The 18618-nt window shown below is 47.0% G+C and overlaps 1 protein-coding gene across 1 annotated transcript in view; it reads right to left on the bottom strand.

Annotated features, from left to right (window-relative positions):
• Window positions 1-18309, bottom strand: part of LOC114636051 (E3 ubiquitin-protein ligase RNF213-like) — a 31412-nt gene extending 13103 nt beyond the window's left edge. Inside the window, exons 1-18 of the mRNA XM_028784358.1 lie at window positions 18121-18309; window positions 16473-16618; window positions 14660-14814; window positions 11910-12122; window positions 11481-11662; window positions 10813-10933; window positions 8864-8964; window positions 8573-8755; window positions 7408-7577; window positions 7212-7311; window positions 5777-5888; window positions 4724-4934; window positions 4333-4523; window positions 3433-3555; window positions 2707-2817; window positions 1917-2159; window positions 1171-1252; window positions 499-533 (exon numbers count right to left, since the gene is read on the bottom strand). Coding sequence (XP_028640191.1) covers window positions 499-533; window positions 1171-1252; window positions 1917-2159; window positions 2707-2817; window positions 3433-3555; window positions 4333-4523; window positions 4724-4934; window positions 5777-5888; window positions 7212-7311; window positions 7408-7577; window positions 8573-8755; window positions 8864-8964; window positions 10813-10933; window positions 11481-11662; window positions 11910-12122; window positions 14660-14814; window positions 16473-16618; window positions 18121-18260 — 2619 coding nt within the window. The 5' untranslated portion in view covers window positions 18261-18309. The remainder of the gene's footprint in view (window positions 1-498; window positions 534-1170; window positions 1253-1916; window positions 2160-2706; window positions 2818-3432; window positions 3556-4332; window positions 4524-4723; window positions 4935-5776; window positions 5889-7211; window positions 7312-7407; window positions 7578-8572; window positions 8756-8863; window positions 8965-10812; window positions 10934-11480; window positions 11663-11909; window positions 12123-14659; window positions 14815-16472; window positions 16619-18120) is intronic.
• Between the last annotated feature and the right edge of the window lie 309 nt (window positions 18310-18618).

Below are 18618 nucleotides of genomic sequence, written 5' to 3'. Positions count from 1 at the left end.
AGCCTGGTAGCCTGCTGCTCAGCAGGCACAGCGCCTGCGGTGGCAAAAACCAACTCTGGGATGTCTTTCCCATTCTGTAGTGTCACCAGCCCCTGCTGTGTGGTCTGAGGATGTAGTTATCCCAACCAGCAGCCCGCTGGGGTTCATGGCCCTGTGGCAATGTCTGGAGACATTCCAGCTCATCCCCCTTTGGATAGCTGTTGCCACTCAAATCTGTATCTACTGTGCAGAGACCACATATGCTGCTAGCTATTGTGAAAAGCAAGGAGCAGGCCTTACAATGGAGAGCACCTGTGGTGCTACATGGGGGAGCCCTGAAGGCCAGAAGCCTTCAGTAAGGCAGGTACTTGCTTGGATACCCTGAATGGTCCTCAGAACAAGTCTGTGTTTTACCAGAAGGTCAAGGTTTCATCCTCTGCCCACCTCTTCTCTGAACCTGGGGAACACACAGTTTGAGCCTCCACCTAACCAAACCATATCCCAAACACCAAAACTCACCTCTCCTACAGAGCACAGATGACCGTTGGGACAAGCTGTTAGAAGAATAGGACACACATTGTCTAGTTAGGATCCAGATGACCCACTGGGGCCCCTACCCTCTGCCCTCTTTGATCCTGACCAAGTATGACACAGCCTCAGTACCTCCTTAGAAGTTTGAACTATCTGGTAAATTGTGAGGAATGTGTGCTGTGTGCTTAGTGTGGAAGATGGATGTGCTCAGTGAAAATGTCTGAACTTAGAAAGAAAAGAGAAATTAGATCATCAGTTCACAGTGAATTCGGCAGCATGGTAGATAGTGTTTTCCACCTTTATTTTCTTTGGATTTATTATTGTTATCTGACAAAATTTTAAATTATTTTTAAAAGATTATTTACTCAAAGCAACAGCAAAATTCACACAAAGCCTTGGGCTACATGATTTTGCCTTTCAGTTCTGTACTTCAGCTTTGTCTTCCTTCGAACTTCAGTGTGGTTCAGAGTCCCCTCTTTTCTCAGATGCATGTTCTAGAGCACACAAGGGCACTGCAGAGGGCTCTCTCTGAACTCAGACATAAGAGATTTAGGACTCGGCGTCAGCAGAGAATGAGCCCTGTAAGCTACCAAAGGGAACTGTGGACCCCAAGCACAACCCAAGGCCTGTGACTCAGAAGAGCACGATGCCAACACTTACTGTACCAGGAGACATTTTCCAGGCCTTCCCATGTCCTAGCATGAACCAGCAGGTCTTCAGGCATTGTTGGAAGAAAAGCATTCTGAAATCCCAGAAGCAAGACAGGTCATGACAAGTGAGTGTACATCCATACAGTCAGAGCAAAGCAAGGAGGGCATTGACTTTGCAGCCTCAAAACTATTTGCCACGGATACCTATGCTGGCTAATCTTGGCTGTCAGTCTGACTGGATCTGGAATCAGCCAAGAGATAAACTCCTGGGCATACCTATAAGGGATGCCCTTAGTCAGGTTATTTGAAGTGAGAAGACCTACCCTACTTTCTATATCTAAGGAGGATCCAGGAGAGGCTTTGCTATGTGTTCCTTTGCCTTCCCATCCTGCTGGCAAGCTCATCTGTTGTCTGTACATTACTATTGAGTTCATCTTCCTGTTGTTCTGCTGCCATCTGTCTCTGACATGAGAGTGTCTCCAGGAACCCTCTAGGGGACTAAGCAGCTATGCAGTTCTTAGCCTCTCCAGTGTGAGACAGCCATTGTAGGGCTACCCAGACTGTATCACACACAGCCATCTGACAAATACAAATCCCCTTTCAACATGTATTCATGCCATTGGTTCTGTTCCTCTAGAGAAGCCTGACTAACACAGTGCTAGGAGTGTGGGAGGCAGGCCATGTTTCACCACCACTGTGGGAGACAGATGGGAACAAAGCCCTGAAGATACTGAGGGAAAACAGAAGTGATCTTACCTCCATGTTGGTGGGATAGAAGGCCAAGTTCCTCAGGGGCTGCAAAACTTTGTTTTGTCCACAGAGGAGTATGGTTACCATGTGGATGGCCATTTCAATCACCGTTCCCTGCAGGCTACTGTGAGCAGACCTGGTCTGCAGCAGGGGCAGAGTATTCTCCACTAGCGATTTTGCAAAGCATCTGATGTTAGGAGCAGAGAGGATCTTGCTTTCCTTAATGAATTTGTTCACAGTCTCCAATTGCTGATGAGAAAAAATGTTTTAACATTAGCATGTTTCAAAACAACATTGTAGAGCCGGACTGAACATTTGGAAGGAGATCGGAGACTCAAGAGTTCAAGTTAAAGACTAGCCCAGACTATATGATACCCTGAAAGAACAAAGAAACATCACACTCCAAACTCCAACATTGTACGTGAGTGTGGTGATGCACACCAGTAATCCCAGGACTCAAGAGGCAGAGGGAAGAGTATCATGAGTTTAAGGCAAGTCTGGGTTACACAGTGAGACTTTGTCTCAAAGAACAAAAGCAGAAAATCAGACATGCTCAAAGGATGCTCTGTGGTAGGCACTATCCAGCATGCACACCAGTATCCCAAGCACTGAAGAAAACAAAATGCAGTAGAATTTCACGGTTAATGCTTTAGTAGTTCAGATAGATCTTCCCTCTAGTAAGGTTTCTACCTCCATCACAGGTAGAAAATTTCCAGCATAATTTGTGTTTGTGATGTTGATGGGATGAGACTGTGGACACAGACCTGCTATCCTTCAGTTCTGATGGGCTGCTCACCTTTGGTTCTGGATGGAGGCTGCCATTTCGGAGGTGGTACAAAACAGCCACCTCTGTGTACAAGGCCAGCAGTAAGTAGGCTGTCTGATGGGCTTTGGGGCTTCTGCATGTCTACAGAGGCAAAGACATCAAGTAAGATTTAAAGGATAGGTGGCACTTCTCAGGCCCTTACACTGAACTACATTACTGAGGCAGGGGGAGGCTCTTCTGGCCACACTCTGGAAATCTATGGTTCACTGCTAGACAACCAGTAGCTGTCCTCGGGATGACTACTTCCTTCCTATCAGAAATATTTCCTAAGCAGGGAAAGAGTTTCAGTTTCCTCCTTCCCAGAACAATAGCAGGGATTCAAATGGGAAGAGAACCGGAACAGTTTCAAGATCCGACTTGCAAAGACCTCAACATCATTGTCAGTCAGGAGCATGAGTAAGCCATAAACATACAAAGGGATCTGTACATTGTGCTAGCCTTCTTCAGGTCTGAGTGAGGTTGGAGTAGCTTCTCATCAGGGGCTCTGATACAGACACTGCCTAACTCAAGTGTCATTGCACCTGTTCCAGGCACCAGTTTCCTGTGAAGGCAGGAGGCCATGAACATCTGATTTCTAGTACAGTGTCAATCTAGGGGCTACTCAGCTACTCGCTCCATCATTTGATGTAAGTAAGGAAGATGCAAGCCTCTAGGCAGTGCTTCCTGGTATCAGAGAGAAGCCCAGGCCCATCTTACCATCAGAGCATTCCCAATGTCTAGGGTCTTGCACTCCAGCACAACTTTGGCCACTGCATCACGGACAGCCTTGTATTCATCACCATGGACGAGGAATCGGTCCATCTGACTTGAGTGGTCCTTCTGTAATTCCAGTATTATAGGGGTTAATCACAGTGGGAATAATGAGATATTTTGCAAAGAACTCTAGACAGACAAAGGTATCAGATTGTCCTCTGAGACTTGGAAGGACCTCCAAGACAGAGTGCGAAGGGGCGTCTTTGGGAGTTATTTATCTCTTCCGGGGACTGCAAACCTGGAAAGGGCCTGTACTGATTTTGTAGCTTCTTGCTTTCTCCACTCACGGCACTCAATTGAGGCCAGGTGACATAACATTTGTCACCTCCAAGCCCCAGTGGTGATAATTATGATGAAAATAATGAAGGAAGAAAAATAAGGAGTTTTATTGCCATTAGATAATCCTAGGACAGGAACAAGTAGGTTCTGACTACCAGGAAAGGTGCTACAGTGAGGATGTAAAAGCCACACTTCTCACAGTCATTGCTCTGATTTCTATCTTCCTGGTCTCTTCTACTTGCCAGAGGTAGAAAGGACACAGTTGCTGGTAGGGCAGAAACATTCATTTACCTTACCTGTATCCAGCTCAGTAAGAAATCCAACCTAAATAACTGCAAATGAGTGCACCACAACCACACACACACACACACACACGGATACACATGGGGATTATATCTATGATGGTTAGTCACGCTGAAGCAGATGCAGAGGCTCGTTTCTCATATGGATTGGGGCAAACACAGGTGGGCATCACACTGAGTCTCCACCCCAAGTCTAGCTGCAGGATGCTGCAAGTAGGACTGTAAGAAGCCCACCCTTCGTGCCCAAGACCCTGTTCCTTACCTGCTGTGCAATGACATCCCTGGGAAACACCCATTGGCATGGATGGCCCTGCCTGGAGAAGCTCTGCACAAATTCCATCCCACGCTGGCTTGAGAGTTTCCTCACCAGGTACACTCTGTGCCAGTCATTGTTGATGCGTGTGCAGAACTGCTCAACATGCTTCAGGAAGCACCGCTTATCTTCAGCCAGTTCTGTGAGTTTGGAGAGAGCAGGTGAGGGACAGTGACGGACATCTGCTATGAAGACAAAACCAGCTAGAGGCCTTAAGCCTGTTCTCTGTAATCCCATCATGAAAGAATAGAGAGGAAAGGGATGAGGACAGCCTTGTCCTAAGAGCAGGTTTTCTACAGTTCCAAAGTTTTGAATGAAAAGATCTCCACAGGAGACTTGCCTGAGCCTTCCTGAAACTCTGAAAGGAAGTCAGCAGCCAAGTCAAGGCACAGGCGGACTCTGGCCACCTCCTGCAGGTACTCCACTGAAGCGGTGCGGACAGACTCCTGGCCTTGCAGTTCTAGGGAATAAGTCCTAAGGAAATTGCCTTCCTCTCTGAGAACCTGCTCGTGATTTCTGCAGCCAGCACTTGTCTTCTGGTGTACTGAGTCCTGAGGAATGAGGGCATAGAGACTAGGGCATTAGTTCACACCAGTAAGCCCCTGCCTTTGAAAATTGCCACAGCAAGCCTGTGCAGAGTCATGGGATAGCAAAAACATTGAAAGTTGCAGTGTGCCTTTAATCCCAGCACTTGGGAGGCAGAAGCAGGCGGATTTCTGAGTTTGAGGCCAGCCTGGTCTACAGAGTGAGTTCCAGGACAGCCAGGGCTACACAGAGAAACCCTGTCTCAAAAAAAAAAAACCAAAAAAAAAAAAAAACCAAAAAAAAAGAAAGTAGCAGTGCATATTTTTTTTTTTGAACCATAGAAAACTAGCATCCCTTTCTGTTTAAGGGAAAGAAGATTTTTACAAACAAACTTACAAGGGAAAATGTATAATTAATGTAAGGATGATAGAAAGAGTCCATAGTGGTGAGCTCAGGATAACCAGTGCTAATTGTGTGCCACACTCTAGACCTGGGAGGTTTTGGGTTTTGTCGTAAGGGACATTACAAGTATGTACCACGGCCTAAGAAATGCATCACTGGGGAACTCTGCTGTGCAGACATCAGTCACTTACAGAACAATGATAGAGCTTGGACATCACTAAGTGCTATCATCTCCCAGTGGCCCCTGAGGGACAGGTAGTACCGAAACACCATCAGGCAACTCACGACTATATACCAACTGCAGAGGGTGGCCACACACTCTGAAACTTTGTTTTGTCTTTCCCACACACAGAACAGAATATCTCTTTATTGTACTATAGTGGCATCCTGTAGTTTTTCAGAAATGCTTTCACTGTATGAACTACATGTCTCAGTTCCCAAAAGAAATGTACAACAACCATCATACCTCCAGGCAGCTGATAAAGAGCAGGTACAGTTCTGTTTTGTCTTCTGTGAGGAATGCTTTGCTCTCTAACTGGGTCAAGTAGTTCTGGATGTAATCCTTTACTTCATGGAAGCTGTGGAAAGAGACACAGTGCTTCTGGCTATGTCAGTTCATGGGATGTTTCCCCCGGTGATAGGTCTAACCCAGGGCCTTGTATTGTCAGGCAAGTACTCTATCAGACTGCACCCCCAGATCCTGAATGTTTGGCACACATGATTGGTTATTTGGAAAATCTTTGCACTATTGATACATTTTTATTGTCCTTAGGAAAGTACCAGCAGGCCCTGCTCTGTTCCTGCAGTTGCCTTTCCAGGCCCAGCTAGCACAGCCTGAAACAAGCAGCTGGTTCCTAACTCAGGACAACTCTATGCAACTGTGAGGTAACCACTGGGTTCTGCCGTACAGCTGGTCAGTTCCCACAGAACAGAGGCAAGGGGTGTGGTTTATGAGAGCTGACAGGTCACACCCTTAAGGGGTGTGACTTAGTAAGGCAAATGAGTGAAATTTGCACTGTCAACAACTCTGTGTGCATAGTAGGGAAGGAAACCAGGACTGTGACTCCAGAGTGTCCCCAGTACCAGAAGGAATGCGACTGCAGATACCCAAGCGGCTGCGGGTGCTTTGATAGGATTCTAGGCAGAGTTTGGGTTCAGAACCACATGTCACTTGAAGAGCTGCAGGTCTGGCTCAGCACATCTGCCACAGAGGACAGGGTGCATTCTACTCCTCTGACCTGACAGACACAGCCCACATTCAGAAAAACACAGACCCACAGGCCACCAGAGCTCAGAAGGTGCTAGACAGCAAGTCACTTCGCGATGTGTCACAAGACTGGGTGCCAGGGGCTAGGGCCAGAGCCACACCATGGTTCCTTACTAACTGTCCCTTGCTGCTGGGCCACACTCAGGGGCCCATGGGGGAAACTCTGAGCACACAAGCCTGAAGTAACTTGGGCTTGCTTACACAGAAAGCTTCGAGACTGCAGAGGAGCTCCAGCTCCTCAAGGGAAGGGAGCAGCGGTGTCCTTAAACTACTTCCTGGTGATTAAGAGCTTTGAGTTTCCTGAGACAAGTTTGATCTTTGCTGTCAGGATATCTAATTTCTTCTTCTTGTTTCTTTGAGCAAGATTATATAGCAAACAACCAACAACACACAGCCCACCCTCTTAGGGCCCTAGCATTTAAATACTCCCAGAAAAGCCCCCAGAATTCCAAATGTCAGACTATTGCAGAAACTATCTGCAGCTGGCAAAACCCTGCCCCTCCTAGAGTACGAGGCAAATCATGGTCAGCTGCCGAAGTCTGAAGCCGCCTCACATCCCACACCTGGGATTAAAATGAAAACATTTCCATACTATTTCTGTATTTTTCAAGAAACCAAAATTCTTACTACAGACCTGTACTTGAGAAGCAGTTTTAACACCACAGAGCGGATGACAGGAGTCTTGTCGACAACATCATTAAATGGAGACAGAGACTTTGTGTGTTCCCGATGTTCTGCAGCCAGAGAGAGAAGGGGACTGTAGTTTGTATCATGGTACAAAGCTGAGCCCAGACTCTGGTTTTTACCTTTATCGGAAGAAGGGAACTCACTTTGGAAAGAGTCTCTCAGCAGCTCCTTTTGTATGAAGAGCAAGGACAACAGTGTATCAATCACACTCTTCTGAGGGGGAGAGTTGTCCTTGAAGCACATGGTAGAGACAAGGTCCACAAAGAAGGTGTTACACATGTGCCGGAACTGGGCGTGCTTCTCAATGGCTTTCCTTAGGAGGGAGAGGGACTTGTGACAAAAGAACTGTAGAATGTGTTCCCTGATACTTCCAGGCAGAGGGAAGGCATGTGTGGATAGTATTTTGGTTTAAATATCAAGGCTTGTTTGACCTTGAACTCCACAGTTCCATGTCAGCCTCCTAGTTGCTAGGATGAACTTAACAATGATCAGAACTGGTCTCAACACTACAACAGTGTCAGGACGGCTTCTAGGTCACTATCATTGTCTGGATCGTTGGATGTCCTAGAGCATGGGCAATAAAATGGGACACAGTCAGGGCTGCTGAGGCTCATGGGGCTGAGGCTCTGCTCCTCCTAAAGGCTGGGCCATATCCACTTTCATCCTCAGGCAGATGAGGGTCTGGGAGATGGTCCCATCAGTACTGCCCTTGCACCTGTATCTCAGCATGAGGGTGTGTGGGGACAATGAGGAGGACTCTTAGACCTCACTGGTTGGTCAGCCATGCAGAGATGAGCTGCAGGGTTACTGAGGTCCCTGTCCCAGAATATGAATTAGAGTGATGAAGAAAGATACCTTGTATGTGACTTGTGGACACATACACACTCATTTACATACATGTAAACAGACACTCACATGAACACATACATATACATACAAAGAAGGCAATGATGGGCAGGTGTTGGATGAGTGGCAAGGGACATGCTGAGTCTCAGTTCCACCTCCAGCACCACGCCAGCCCTCCCCACTAAAAGACGCCAGGCTACACCCACATGTGTGGTTTTCTTCCAAGGACTTTGTGACTTTCTGGCTTATCTTTTACATTTGCTGTCTCAATGTTGGTGCCTGTCTTATTTGGGAAAGGGATTATGAGGCAGATGTCCAGGAAGCCTTGCTTCTGGGATTGCTTATGGAAGTTCTCTGAAACCAGCCCTTAGACCCAAGAAACGCTGACCAAAGAGCTGGCATCTCCAAAGACCATGTTGAAAAAACGGAGAGGAAGCTTTCTTAAGAGAAAGGGTGCTTTACCTGTGGCTCTGGGAAACAGCTAGTGAGAACTTGTCTGGCAAGTTGGTTAAACAGTAAGGGCACATCATTCGTCCTGGGATGAGCCAGGTTTGAATGCAAAGTAGGCAATACACATGATCACAGGGCAGACAGACGGGATCCTGTGCATCTCCCTGGCAGATTAAACACGGCTGAATACCAAACCTAGAACCCAAGAAAGTGATCAATTCCAGAGCAAAAGGCTGGCTACAAGAAGCAGTTTCTTCCACCCCAAATCCAGGTCATCTCAAAGTCTGAAACTACACATCTCACCTGCTGAACTTCTTGCTGACCTTGTCCTTGCATTCACAGAGTGTGGTCATTACAGCCACAAATGGCCTGTAGGTTTTGAGGTTAGAGTCCTCTTCAAGACACTGAGGGAGAAGGGCAGTGGTGAGTAGTAAGGGTCCACAGTGCAAGTGCAAAGTCCTCAGGTGTCGGAGAGTGACCCAACACCCACTGTCTCAGTGGCTGCTGACACGCAGTCCTGACCTCAAAAGACTAGCACAAGTCTCTTTGCTTGCTTGCCACACTTTCAGGGGCTGGAACCATTAAGAACATTGGCTGCTCTTCCAGAGGATCCTGTTTGACTCCCATTACCAACATGGCAGCTCACAGGGGATCTGATACTCTGGCCTGCCTCCCTGGATGCCAGGCATACATGCAGACAAAACACCCATGCAAGTTCCAAGACAGCCTGATTTACATACTGAGTTCCAGGATAGCCAGAGCTACATAGTGAGACCTTATCTAAAAAAACAAAACAACAAAACAAAAACCAAAAAAACAAACAAAAAACCCAACAAAACCAACAACAAACAACAAAAACCAAGAAGAAAGTTCCTACATTTAAATGTACTTTAAAAACAAACTTAAGTATCTTCAGTGAATAAATAAACTAATGAAATAAAATAATTGGAAAAAGTAAAAAATTTTAAATTACAATATCTTATTTTTCTATTTGTTTAAACTCAAGTTATCAAGCTAAGTAAAAAAAAACTTGTTAAGTATGTGTTGGCTATTTTCTGAATCTTTTAACAGTGCTTGTTGGACGATGCTGGGGCCTCATGACTGTTGACCCCTGGTCAGGGTCAGCTCAATGATGAGAGGTGGCTTTTGCAACACACAACAAAGTCTTCCTTCCCACCTTAGTGGGAGATGAGACCTGAGGCCCTTTATCTACCCAAAAATTCCTCTGACACTTCCAGCCAGGTAGTGGGAACCAGCCTCACAGCAAAGATGAGATTGAAGACAGTATAATACACGCAATATCCCATGGCCTGTGGTACCAGGAAAGAGCTTCCTAAGATTTCCGGGTGGAAGGTGTCAATTAAAGATGACAGACAAGACCGAAGAACCCTGCATGCACACTTGGCTTCTGGGAGCTGGTTTGAGGTTGCTAAAGCCCAGTCTGTTACCAAATTGAGAAACGAGCTTCTGCATGGCTCAAGTACTTCACCATGTTCATCAGAACCTGGCTTCCCTGTCAGCGTCCCACAGCACCCACCAGCACTTTAACAGCTGCACGGAGCCGAGACTTGTACTTCTCTGATGCCAATGGCCATCCCAACTGGATTCTCTATGGAAAGTTCCCAAGGATGAGGCCAATGTAGGGAGAAAGGACATGGAGCTTGTGGTGCTCTGAGTGGTTGTGGCTGCTGCTGCCAGTATTCTTAGAGATAGTAGCTTTTTCTGCAGAACAGTGTCCTGTAATGTTGCTCACTTGTGTCATCAAAGGACACAAGTGTGGAGGAGCAGAAGCATAGTGGTTTACTGTTCCCTTGCCCTTCCTCATGGCTGTTCCCTTTCCCTTCCTCATGGCTGTTCCCTTGCCCTTCCTCATGGCTGTTGCTAAGACCATGGTGATGACATATTCTCCCCCCTGAGTTGAGCCACTGGGTCATTTTACAGTCACTCTAGACGGTAAGGGTGCTAATTTCTTCATTCCTTCCAAAGAAGTCACAGGCTGGTTAACTGCATACCTATTCCTACAACTGAATGCTCAGTGATAACCCTGGCTTGGCGGTCTGAGAGGAGATGGTCAAATAGCTACCATCAAGGATACAAAGGTCTGTGATAACATCACTGTCCTTGGCACAGCTATGTAAGCTTGCCAGAGAACTAAGCAACAATTCACCAACCAGAGGAAACTGACCCGGGAGGTTTCAGGTCTCAACACTGCCCAGAGATGGGCAGACTTTTTACTTAAGCACCGTACTTACTTTGTCTAGTAAGAAGACATATGTTGTTACCAGCGGACTCAGCTCAGGAATCTGGCTCTCAGTCCCCAGAAGAACATGCTCCACAAAGAGGGCAATGGAGAAAATTCGGTTCCACAGGGCTCTGTCAAGAGAGGGGTGTTACCCAATGAGTTGTGACAGAGGAGCCTGAGCTATGGGAGAACAGAGCAGGAGCTGAGCAATGGATGGGAGACTAGGCCAACTGGAGGGCACTTGCCCGTACACACAGCACTGTGGGGCAGACTAGCTCCCCACTCTTCTACACACCACACTCAGGTAAGACCTGTCTGAAGTTCAGTGGTTCAGTGCACATTGGTCCTGCAAGTACAGCACAGGGACTGTCTCCTGACCTTGACAGCCTGCCCCTTCCCCACTTGCCATGCCTGTCCCTGAGGCCCCTTCTACTTTGCCTACTTTGTAACAACATGTCCACTTCCTACCACTCCCAGGATCATTTTCTTCCTGGGTCTTTAGAATCAAATGAGACACCCAGCACTTGAGAGAGGGTCCACCGTTAAGCAGGTGAATGAGGTTAATGTCACTCCTGTCCCAGAAAGGCCTGCCCACCTTCCTCAGTAATGCTGTAGGGTTTGGCAGGTTCCAGGGGTGAGCACAGGCAAAGTGCAGAGAGGCAGGCTCCTGTTGCTCACCTGACCTCCTGGATGACAGATCTGGTAATGCTCCCACTGTCTTGCAAGTACCCTTCTGAACAGACGAGCTCCAGTGGTGTGGAGAGATTCTTCACGAGCTGTAACCAAACCTTGGGGCTTGGCTTCAGGATGTCTCCCTTGAGCATTTCAGCACAGGCCATTGCTGCAAATGCATCCAGTGTCTGCAACAAGGAGAACTGGCATGTGATGAAGCAAGATGCTCTTCTCTACCCCCTTCCCCGAGATATCCTGCATCCCTAGTCCCAGTGTGTTCTGGGGTCCAGGCTTGAAACCTACTCCTCCATTACTTTGCAGATGTGCCCGTAAAGAATCTGTTTAGAACGTGGCTCTGTAAGCCCTCTGCTTTCAGGATAGAATCTAAAGCTCTCACTGAGGGCAGCAGGTGGCCTTCTCCAAAAGAACACATACCATTTCACACCCAGCTAGGTTGTGCTTCTCTGCTGCTTGACTGAGGCTATTCAGAACCTGAGGCTGGATGGTCAAAATTCTGGAGAAGTTCTGTAGCCGGGTCCGGAAGTGCTGATAGGCAAGGTGCACCCAGGGCAAGGAGAGCCCTTCTTCAGGTGTTCCTGAAGCCACTTGGAGCTCACTGAGGCAGGACCACAGGGCCATCTGCAGAAACTGGAGACAGAAGAATTTTAGTACATAATTGTACATGATAAAGACATGGTTTCCTATGAAAAATCATAAATATTCAAAGGTCTAGAAAAGAAAATTAAAAAGTCCCCTGGCTGCTTTTTGAAGGAACCTTATGAGTGCTTTCCTCACTGGCACCCTAAACTGGTGTGTTCTCTAGTCTTGTGTCAACTTGACACAAGCTAGAATTACCTGAAAGGAAGGGACCTCAATTGAGAAAATGCCTGCATAAGATCCAGCTATAGGACATTTCTTAATTAGTGATTGCTTAGAGTGGGCCCAACCCACTGTGGGCAGCGTCACCCCTGGGCTGGTGGTCCTCAGTGCTGTATCAAAGCAGGCAGAGCAAGCCAGTAAGTGGCACCTCTCCGTGGCTTCTGCATCAGCTCCTGCTTCCAGGATCCTGCATGGTTTGAGTTCCTGCCCTGACTTCATTTTTCAGTGATGAATAATGAGACGGAGCCGTGAGCCAAGTAAACCTTCCCTCCCTATTGCGTTCTGGTCTTGGTGTTCGCTGCAGCAACAGAAACCTTAACTAAGACAACTGGGGTCAGTGTGTTCCCCAATTTTTTACTCAGTGTTACATTTTAAATACCCCTCCAACACTAGACAACTCAGGTAGCATTGTTTTAACGGTTGGCAAGCACTCATATTAAAATCTCCACACTTTAATCTGTCCCTTCCTTTATTCTTATTGATTTAAGATTTTTATTTTTTATTTTATTTATCTATTTATTTTTGTACAGAGACTTTCTGTGTAGCTCTGCCCTGGAACTTAGTATGTGGATCAAGACTGGCTCAAACTCACAGAGATCTACCTGCCTCTGCCTCCCCAGTACTGGACTTGAAGTCATGTGTCACCTCATTTAGTACAGTGATTGCCTATGTAGCCCAGGCTAGCCTTGAACTTACAATACTTCCTTGGTCTTTTGGAGTGTAGGATTATAGGAGTGTAACACCATATTTAGCTTTCCCTCTCCTGTTTTTTTCCCCCAAGATTAAATTGTTCCTAATTCCATATTCATTGAGACCAAGCTGACAAGAGCATCCCTGCATTAGCCCCCATCTCAAACAATGCTTGCAGTGAAGATGGTGTTGACATGCTCTGGTCACTGTTTGAGGGGCCCTCATCAGGTGATCAACGTGTCTTTGCTTCTGCCTTTGAACATTGACTCTCTTTTTAAAGTCAGTTTTTATTTCAATACGTTAAGATTTTTTATTTTTATTTGTGTGTGTGCACACTTGCACATATATACAAGTATCCAAAGAGGCCAGAGGAAGGATTTGGATGCCCCTGAAGATAGAGATACAGGCATTTGTGAGCTGCCTGACGTGAGTGTTGGGAACCAAACTTAGATCCACTGGAGGAACAGTGATCACTCTCAACCCTGGAGTCATTCCTCCAGCCCTGGAGCCTCCTTTTCCAAGGCAAGGACTAGGTTCAGTCCCTAGTGTCTCACACAGTCACACCCACACTCAGATTAGCTCTGCTAAGTAAATATGTAAAGACGGCATTGATAACTGTTCACACCGTACTCACTACCTTAGTGGCGGGACTGACAATGGATGCCATATAGCTAGGCATCTAAAATTGTTTCTATTTCCAAGTGGCTTATAAGTTTCACAAATCAAACAAGGCTAAATTAATTCTTAATGACTCCTAGGTAAACTGCATTCACTTTCAACCACTTTAGTTGTGGTATGCTTTCAAGTGTGTACCTATGCAGTGAAGTAGGAAGGTTTTAGGGAGTCCAATGCGTCAACTGTTCCAGTGAATTTCATTATTAATATGTTGTAGCAGCATATTTCCCCTGCACGGTCGGAGGAGTAAGGAGAGGAAGAGGAGGAGTAAGGAGGGGGAGAGGAGAAGGAAGAGGAGGAGCTAGCAGAGAGACAGAGATGTAGGCACCATGGATGACCACGCATATACTGAGAGCAGTTCTGGGTAACAACTTATATCTAGGTTAGTTAATTGGTTAACACCTCCAACTGTGTGGGCATCTTGATATTTGAGCATTGCCAAATATATAAAGATATTGGTTAATCTTTACACATTAGAGTCTCATTCCTAAGATTGGCAGAGCCATCTCCCACACTGCCATCTCATGGGTGCCAGGATCAGTGTTCTGGCCCACCTGAGCCAGCGGCCTGAGCTGCAGCAGCAGGAGGAGCGAGAACACGCTGCTGATAGTGACCTCAGGCCTAGGCTAGTTGGGAAGATGGTGGCTCCTTAACTGCAAGCTAGAACAGGTGTTGCCGTTTTAAATAATTATTTCAACATCATGTAGCCCAGGATGGTTCTGAACTTACTAAGGCCTTGAATTTCTGTTTCTCTTGCTTCTACCTCCCAAGTGCTGGGATTACAGATGTATGGCACTATGCTGGCAGCTATGGGGAGATCTAAGAGCTTCCAAGGACACGGGTTTGGTTCTAGAAGGCACAGTGGAGGCTGAGGGCCTGGCCTGAGTGTGTTCCATGCAGCTCTGTCTGATTGGAGGATCTGAACCTTGACTCCTACCTACCGTTAACTCCTCCCCTGAAGACACTTTCATGGTCAAGAGCAGGAAGTCCTTCAAGTAGTTCTGCAGGAGTTGCTGCTGCTGTGCCACAGGGAACTGAGCAAGAAACATGCCCAAGGGAGTTTTCTGGAAGATTTCCACGAACTTCTTTGATAATCCTATAGAGAAGAAGACAGAGAGGCATGAAAAAGAGGAAACTGAGTCTATAGAAATTACTGCCCCAAAAAGGAGCCATTATATCCAGGCTGAAGAGGTGGTGGCTCTGCTGAACTGGAGCCCAGGGACAACATGGCGTTTGCCACTGTCCAGATGGAAGGGAAGACGAGATGCAGAACCAATGTTAAAGTTAGGTCACAAACAGCCAAGCTGGCCCAGAGGGAAGAAAACACCTGAGAGCCGCATCTGTGCTGCATGACTAGAGTTCCAGGTGAGGACGAAGTGGGCTGCTCCTTGAGCTAGAGTCGGAGGCCACAGCAACTAGAGCCCTGCCTTCCCACAGCTCTGGTCACATGCTGCCCTAGACAAGCAGGGGCAGATGGACTATAGTCATGGGACAGGAAGGTGCTTGCACACCTGGAAACCGAGGCCAGTGCTGAGTAGCTGCACCAGCCTCTGGTGAGCACTGAGGGACACTTGTTGCAGAAAACAACTTTTCACAAGATGTTTGGATGCCATTTTTTTTAGACAGACAATGGCCAAATCTCTCACATGTGACAGGAGGGTATTTGTGACTAGGAGGACCTGGTGGCTCCATATGGAGGAGGATGCTTCGCTCTGGTTGCCAGCATTTCCTGATAAAGTTCCACAATGGGGACATCTCCCAAGGCTGCCACCTGTGTTATCTAGTAGCCTCAGAAGAGAATAACCTTCCTACATCGGGAAGCAAACTCTTTCTCTGATGTAACATGACCTATTTTGTCATGCCCCAAAACAGTGACTAAAGGTCACTTTAAAGGCTATCCTTGTCACCTACAGACTTACAACCCATGATGGAGACTTGCTCTTTCAACAAAGTTTTAATTTATGGTTATATGTATTTGTCCATATACATGCATGTAGTATGATTTATTTTGTGCATCTGGCTCTTGAAAGCATCCCTAGTTGCTGGTCAACTGGCCCTTTAAGAATTCTTAGTGAACTCTTTGTCCCTAAGCCCATCAGTGTTGGCTTTCTTTTGGATTTCTGAAAACAAGATAGGTTTTTAAAATCCAGCTGAGGCAGAGAAAAAAAAGATGAAGGGCTCACAGAGTGAGAGGAGAAGGCAGTTGGTGCAGAAGACTTGTTAGGACATAGATGAGCCAGGAGAGGCTGAACTGAGCAGATAGACTACAAGTTGTAGTTTGGAGCTGCTGGTTTTGGGAAAAGTGGGAGAAAGGAGTGTTAAGCAGACTGTTGGGGAACCAAGGAAGGAACGGTCAGGAGAAACCTCTGAAGGGGCTGGGCTGGAAACCTGGAGGAGGGCTGGTAGGGAGTTAAGAGAATTAGTTATTGTTTGTAAAAAACACACACACATACACACACTCCAAAACCATTTTACACATGCACTCATGTGCCGCAGCACATGACAGGAGACAACTTGGGTAATCAGTTCTACCACATAAATCGTAAGGATTGAACTCAGGTTATCAGGCTTGGTGGCAGGTCCCTGTACTCACTGAGCCATATTGTCAGCCCTTTAACAATGTTAAAATGGAGGAATGATATACTGGAGACTACTCCACATGCAGAGTGTTAAAGCTAAAACCTCCAAAACTGTCCTGCCTTCAACAGGTTAATTCAGCTGCACTGCCTTGAGGTGGCCGTGGGGTAGCCTTACCTGCTGAGTCTGTGATATACTGAGCCTGCACCCAGAGCTCCTCCAGGTAGTCCCTGATCCTCCAGCTGAAAGGGACAGCATTGCAGGCATTCTCGAGCAGGTTCATGTGGCTCTGCACCAGGATGAAGGACATCTCGTTGTTGGACCTGCAGCAAGGCAAATGAGAATATGGCTGGTGAGATGGAGCTTGACGATGGCTGCTGCGTACAACTGCCGTGGCCCTCAGTCCTGAGAGAAAAGCTGTGCTTAGGAGATGGCTCTGTACTGGGGCACTTGCCTGTGTGGATGATATGCTAGGAGCATTTTAGCACAGCAAGGAAACAAGGAGAGAGACCCAGCAGGGCATGGGAGATGGTTCAAGCCATGCTGTGCAAGCATGAGGACCTGAGCTTAGATTCCTAGCACCCCCTTTTGAAAAAGTAGCTGCAGTTGCCCACACTTGAAACCTGAGTGCTGGGAACACAGAGATGAGGGATAATCCCTAGTCTTGACTGTCCAGCCTATAGGTAAGCGTCAGGTGAGAGAATTGCTCTCAGAAAATAAGGTGGGGGGTGAGTGAGATGGCTCAGCAGTTCAGAGCACATTCTACTCTTTCAGAAAACCTGAGTTCAGTTCCTAGCACTCATGTCAGATGGCTTATCTGTAGCTCCAGCTCCAAGGGTTGTTCTTGCCTCTGTGAACAACTATGGAAACACACACACCCCTGTGAGAAAAGGTGTAGAGTGATGAAGGAAGAGAGCCGGTGCTGCCCTTGGCCTCCAGGTGCATGCGCACTTATGTGCCTATGCACAGAAAATTAGTACATTTTAAAAATAAAATTAAAAATTATAGACATGGTGTTGTAGGTCATGTGGGTAGGAGGGGTTTTCTAGGTCAGGGATTCCACTATAAAGGGACTCAAGGGAAACCCCTATTTTCAGACAAAAGAAAAAGTAGAAGCAGGAGACAAGTAAGGTACCCAACTTTCTATGCCAGAACCAGACCTCCTGTGCCCTTTCTGCCTGTCCCTTGTCTGACTGCCCCTGTGTACAGGAGTCTGACCATTAGCTTAAAGCCTTGTCTCGTGAACATCAGCTGCACACTATACGTAAGTAAGTGCTTCCATCAGCCGTTCAGCCAAGAGCTGCAGAGATGGTTTGGTAGTCATGAGTGCTTGCTGCTCTTCCAGAGGACTAGAGTTCTGTTCCTGGTACCCACATTGCTCACAGCTGCTTGTAACTCTAGTTCTAAGGGAACCAACACCCTCTTCTGGGCTCTGTGGGTACCGACATATGCTGCACCTATACACTTTCTATATCTCATTCTTTTCTATACTTTTTAGTAACATATATCCTGGAGCCCCACAAGGTCAGGCCCTGGATGGAGACTGACACAGGGAAGGCAGCTGAAGCACAGGCTCACCAAGCTCAGCATCTTGGCACAGTAGACCCTCGTGTCCTGAACCATCACTTTTGCTCCCAAACCAGGCAAATGGGACAGTAGAGAGTGGCCAAAGACCTCTCAGGGGTTTGATAAGCATTGTGAACTGCTATGACCCTCTATGCTGCCCCTGGTACCTAAGGACAGCACCTGCATATCAGTAACTTAGGGAGAGTAAAGAGCTGCTTTTTTAGGAACTTCCCTTCATGAAAGCAAGGCAGCCACTTACCTTGTGTTACTCAACACAAGAGGGATGTTCAGGAACTTAATATCACTGTAAATAAACATCCAAAGATCTTGAGCCCAGGCCGGTGAATCTGGCTGGGCCAGTAGCTCCAGGTTGCCATCTCTATCAATGTGAGATATCATGCTTGCCAGGATAGGGGTGACCACATCTTGGACCCGCTTCCAAAGGGTGTGCCTGCAACAGGGACAGAGGGAACCCCCTGTGGCTAGGGTAACCATGACATGCATGGCTGCCTCCACATTCCCTTCCTGAGGTCCCTGCATAAAAGCCAGAGCAAGAGCTTTGCAACATTTTCAAGAATGGGGAAAGCAACCGGAGAGCTGGCTCAGTAGTTAACAGTATGAGCTGCTCTTCCAGAGAACCAGGTTTGAGTCTTAGCACACACATGGCAGCTCATAACCACATGTAACTCCAGTTCTAGGGAAGTTGCAGGTGGTACACAGGTGCACATGCTTGCAAAACACTCATAAACATAAAATT

This window comes from Grammomys surdaster, unplaced genomic scaffold (genome assembly GCF_004785775.1).
Source record: "Grammomys surdaster isolate TR1022 unplaced genomic scaffold, NIH_TR_1.0 121518, whole genome shotgun sequence".
In the NCBI taxonomy this organism is placed as follows: domain Eukaryota; kingdom Metazoa; phylum Chordata; class Mammalia; order Rodentia; family Muridae; genus Grammomys; species Grammomys surdaster.
The sequence above is the reverse complement of the archived record's forward strand: the minus strand, read 5'-3'. Positions and strand labels throughout refer to the sequence as shown.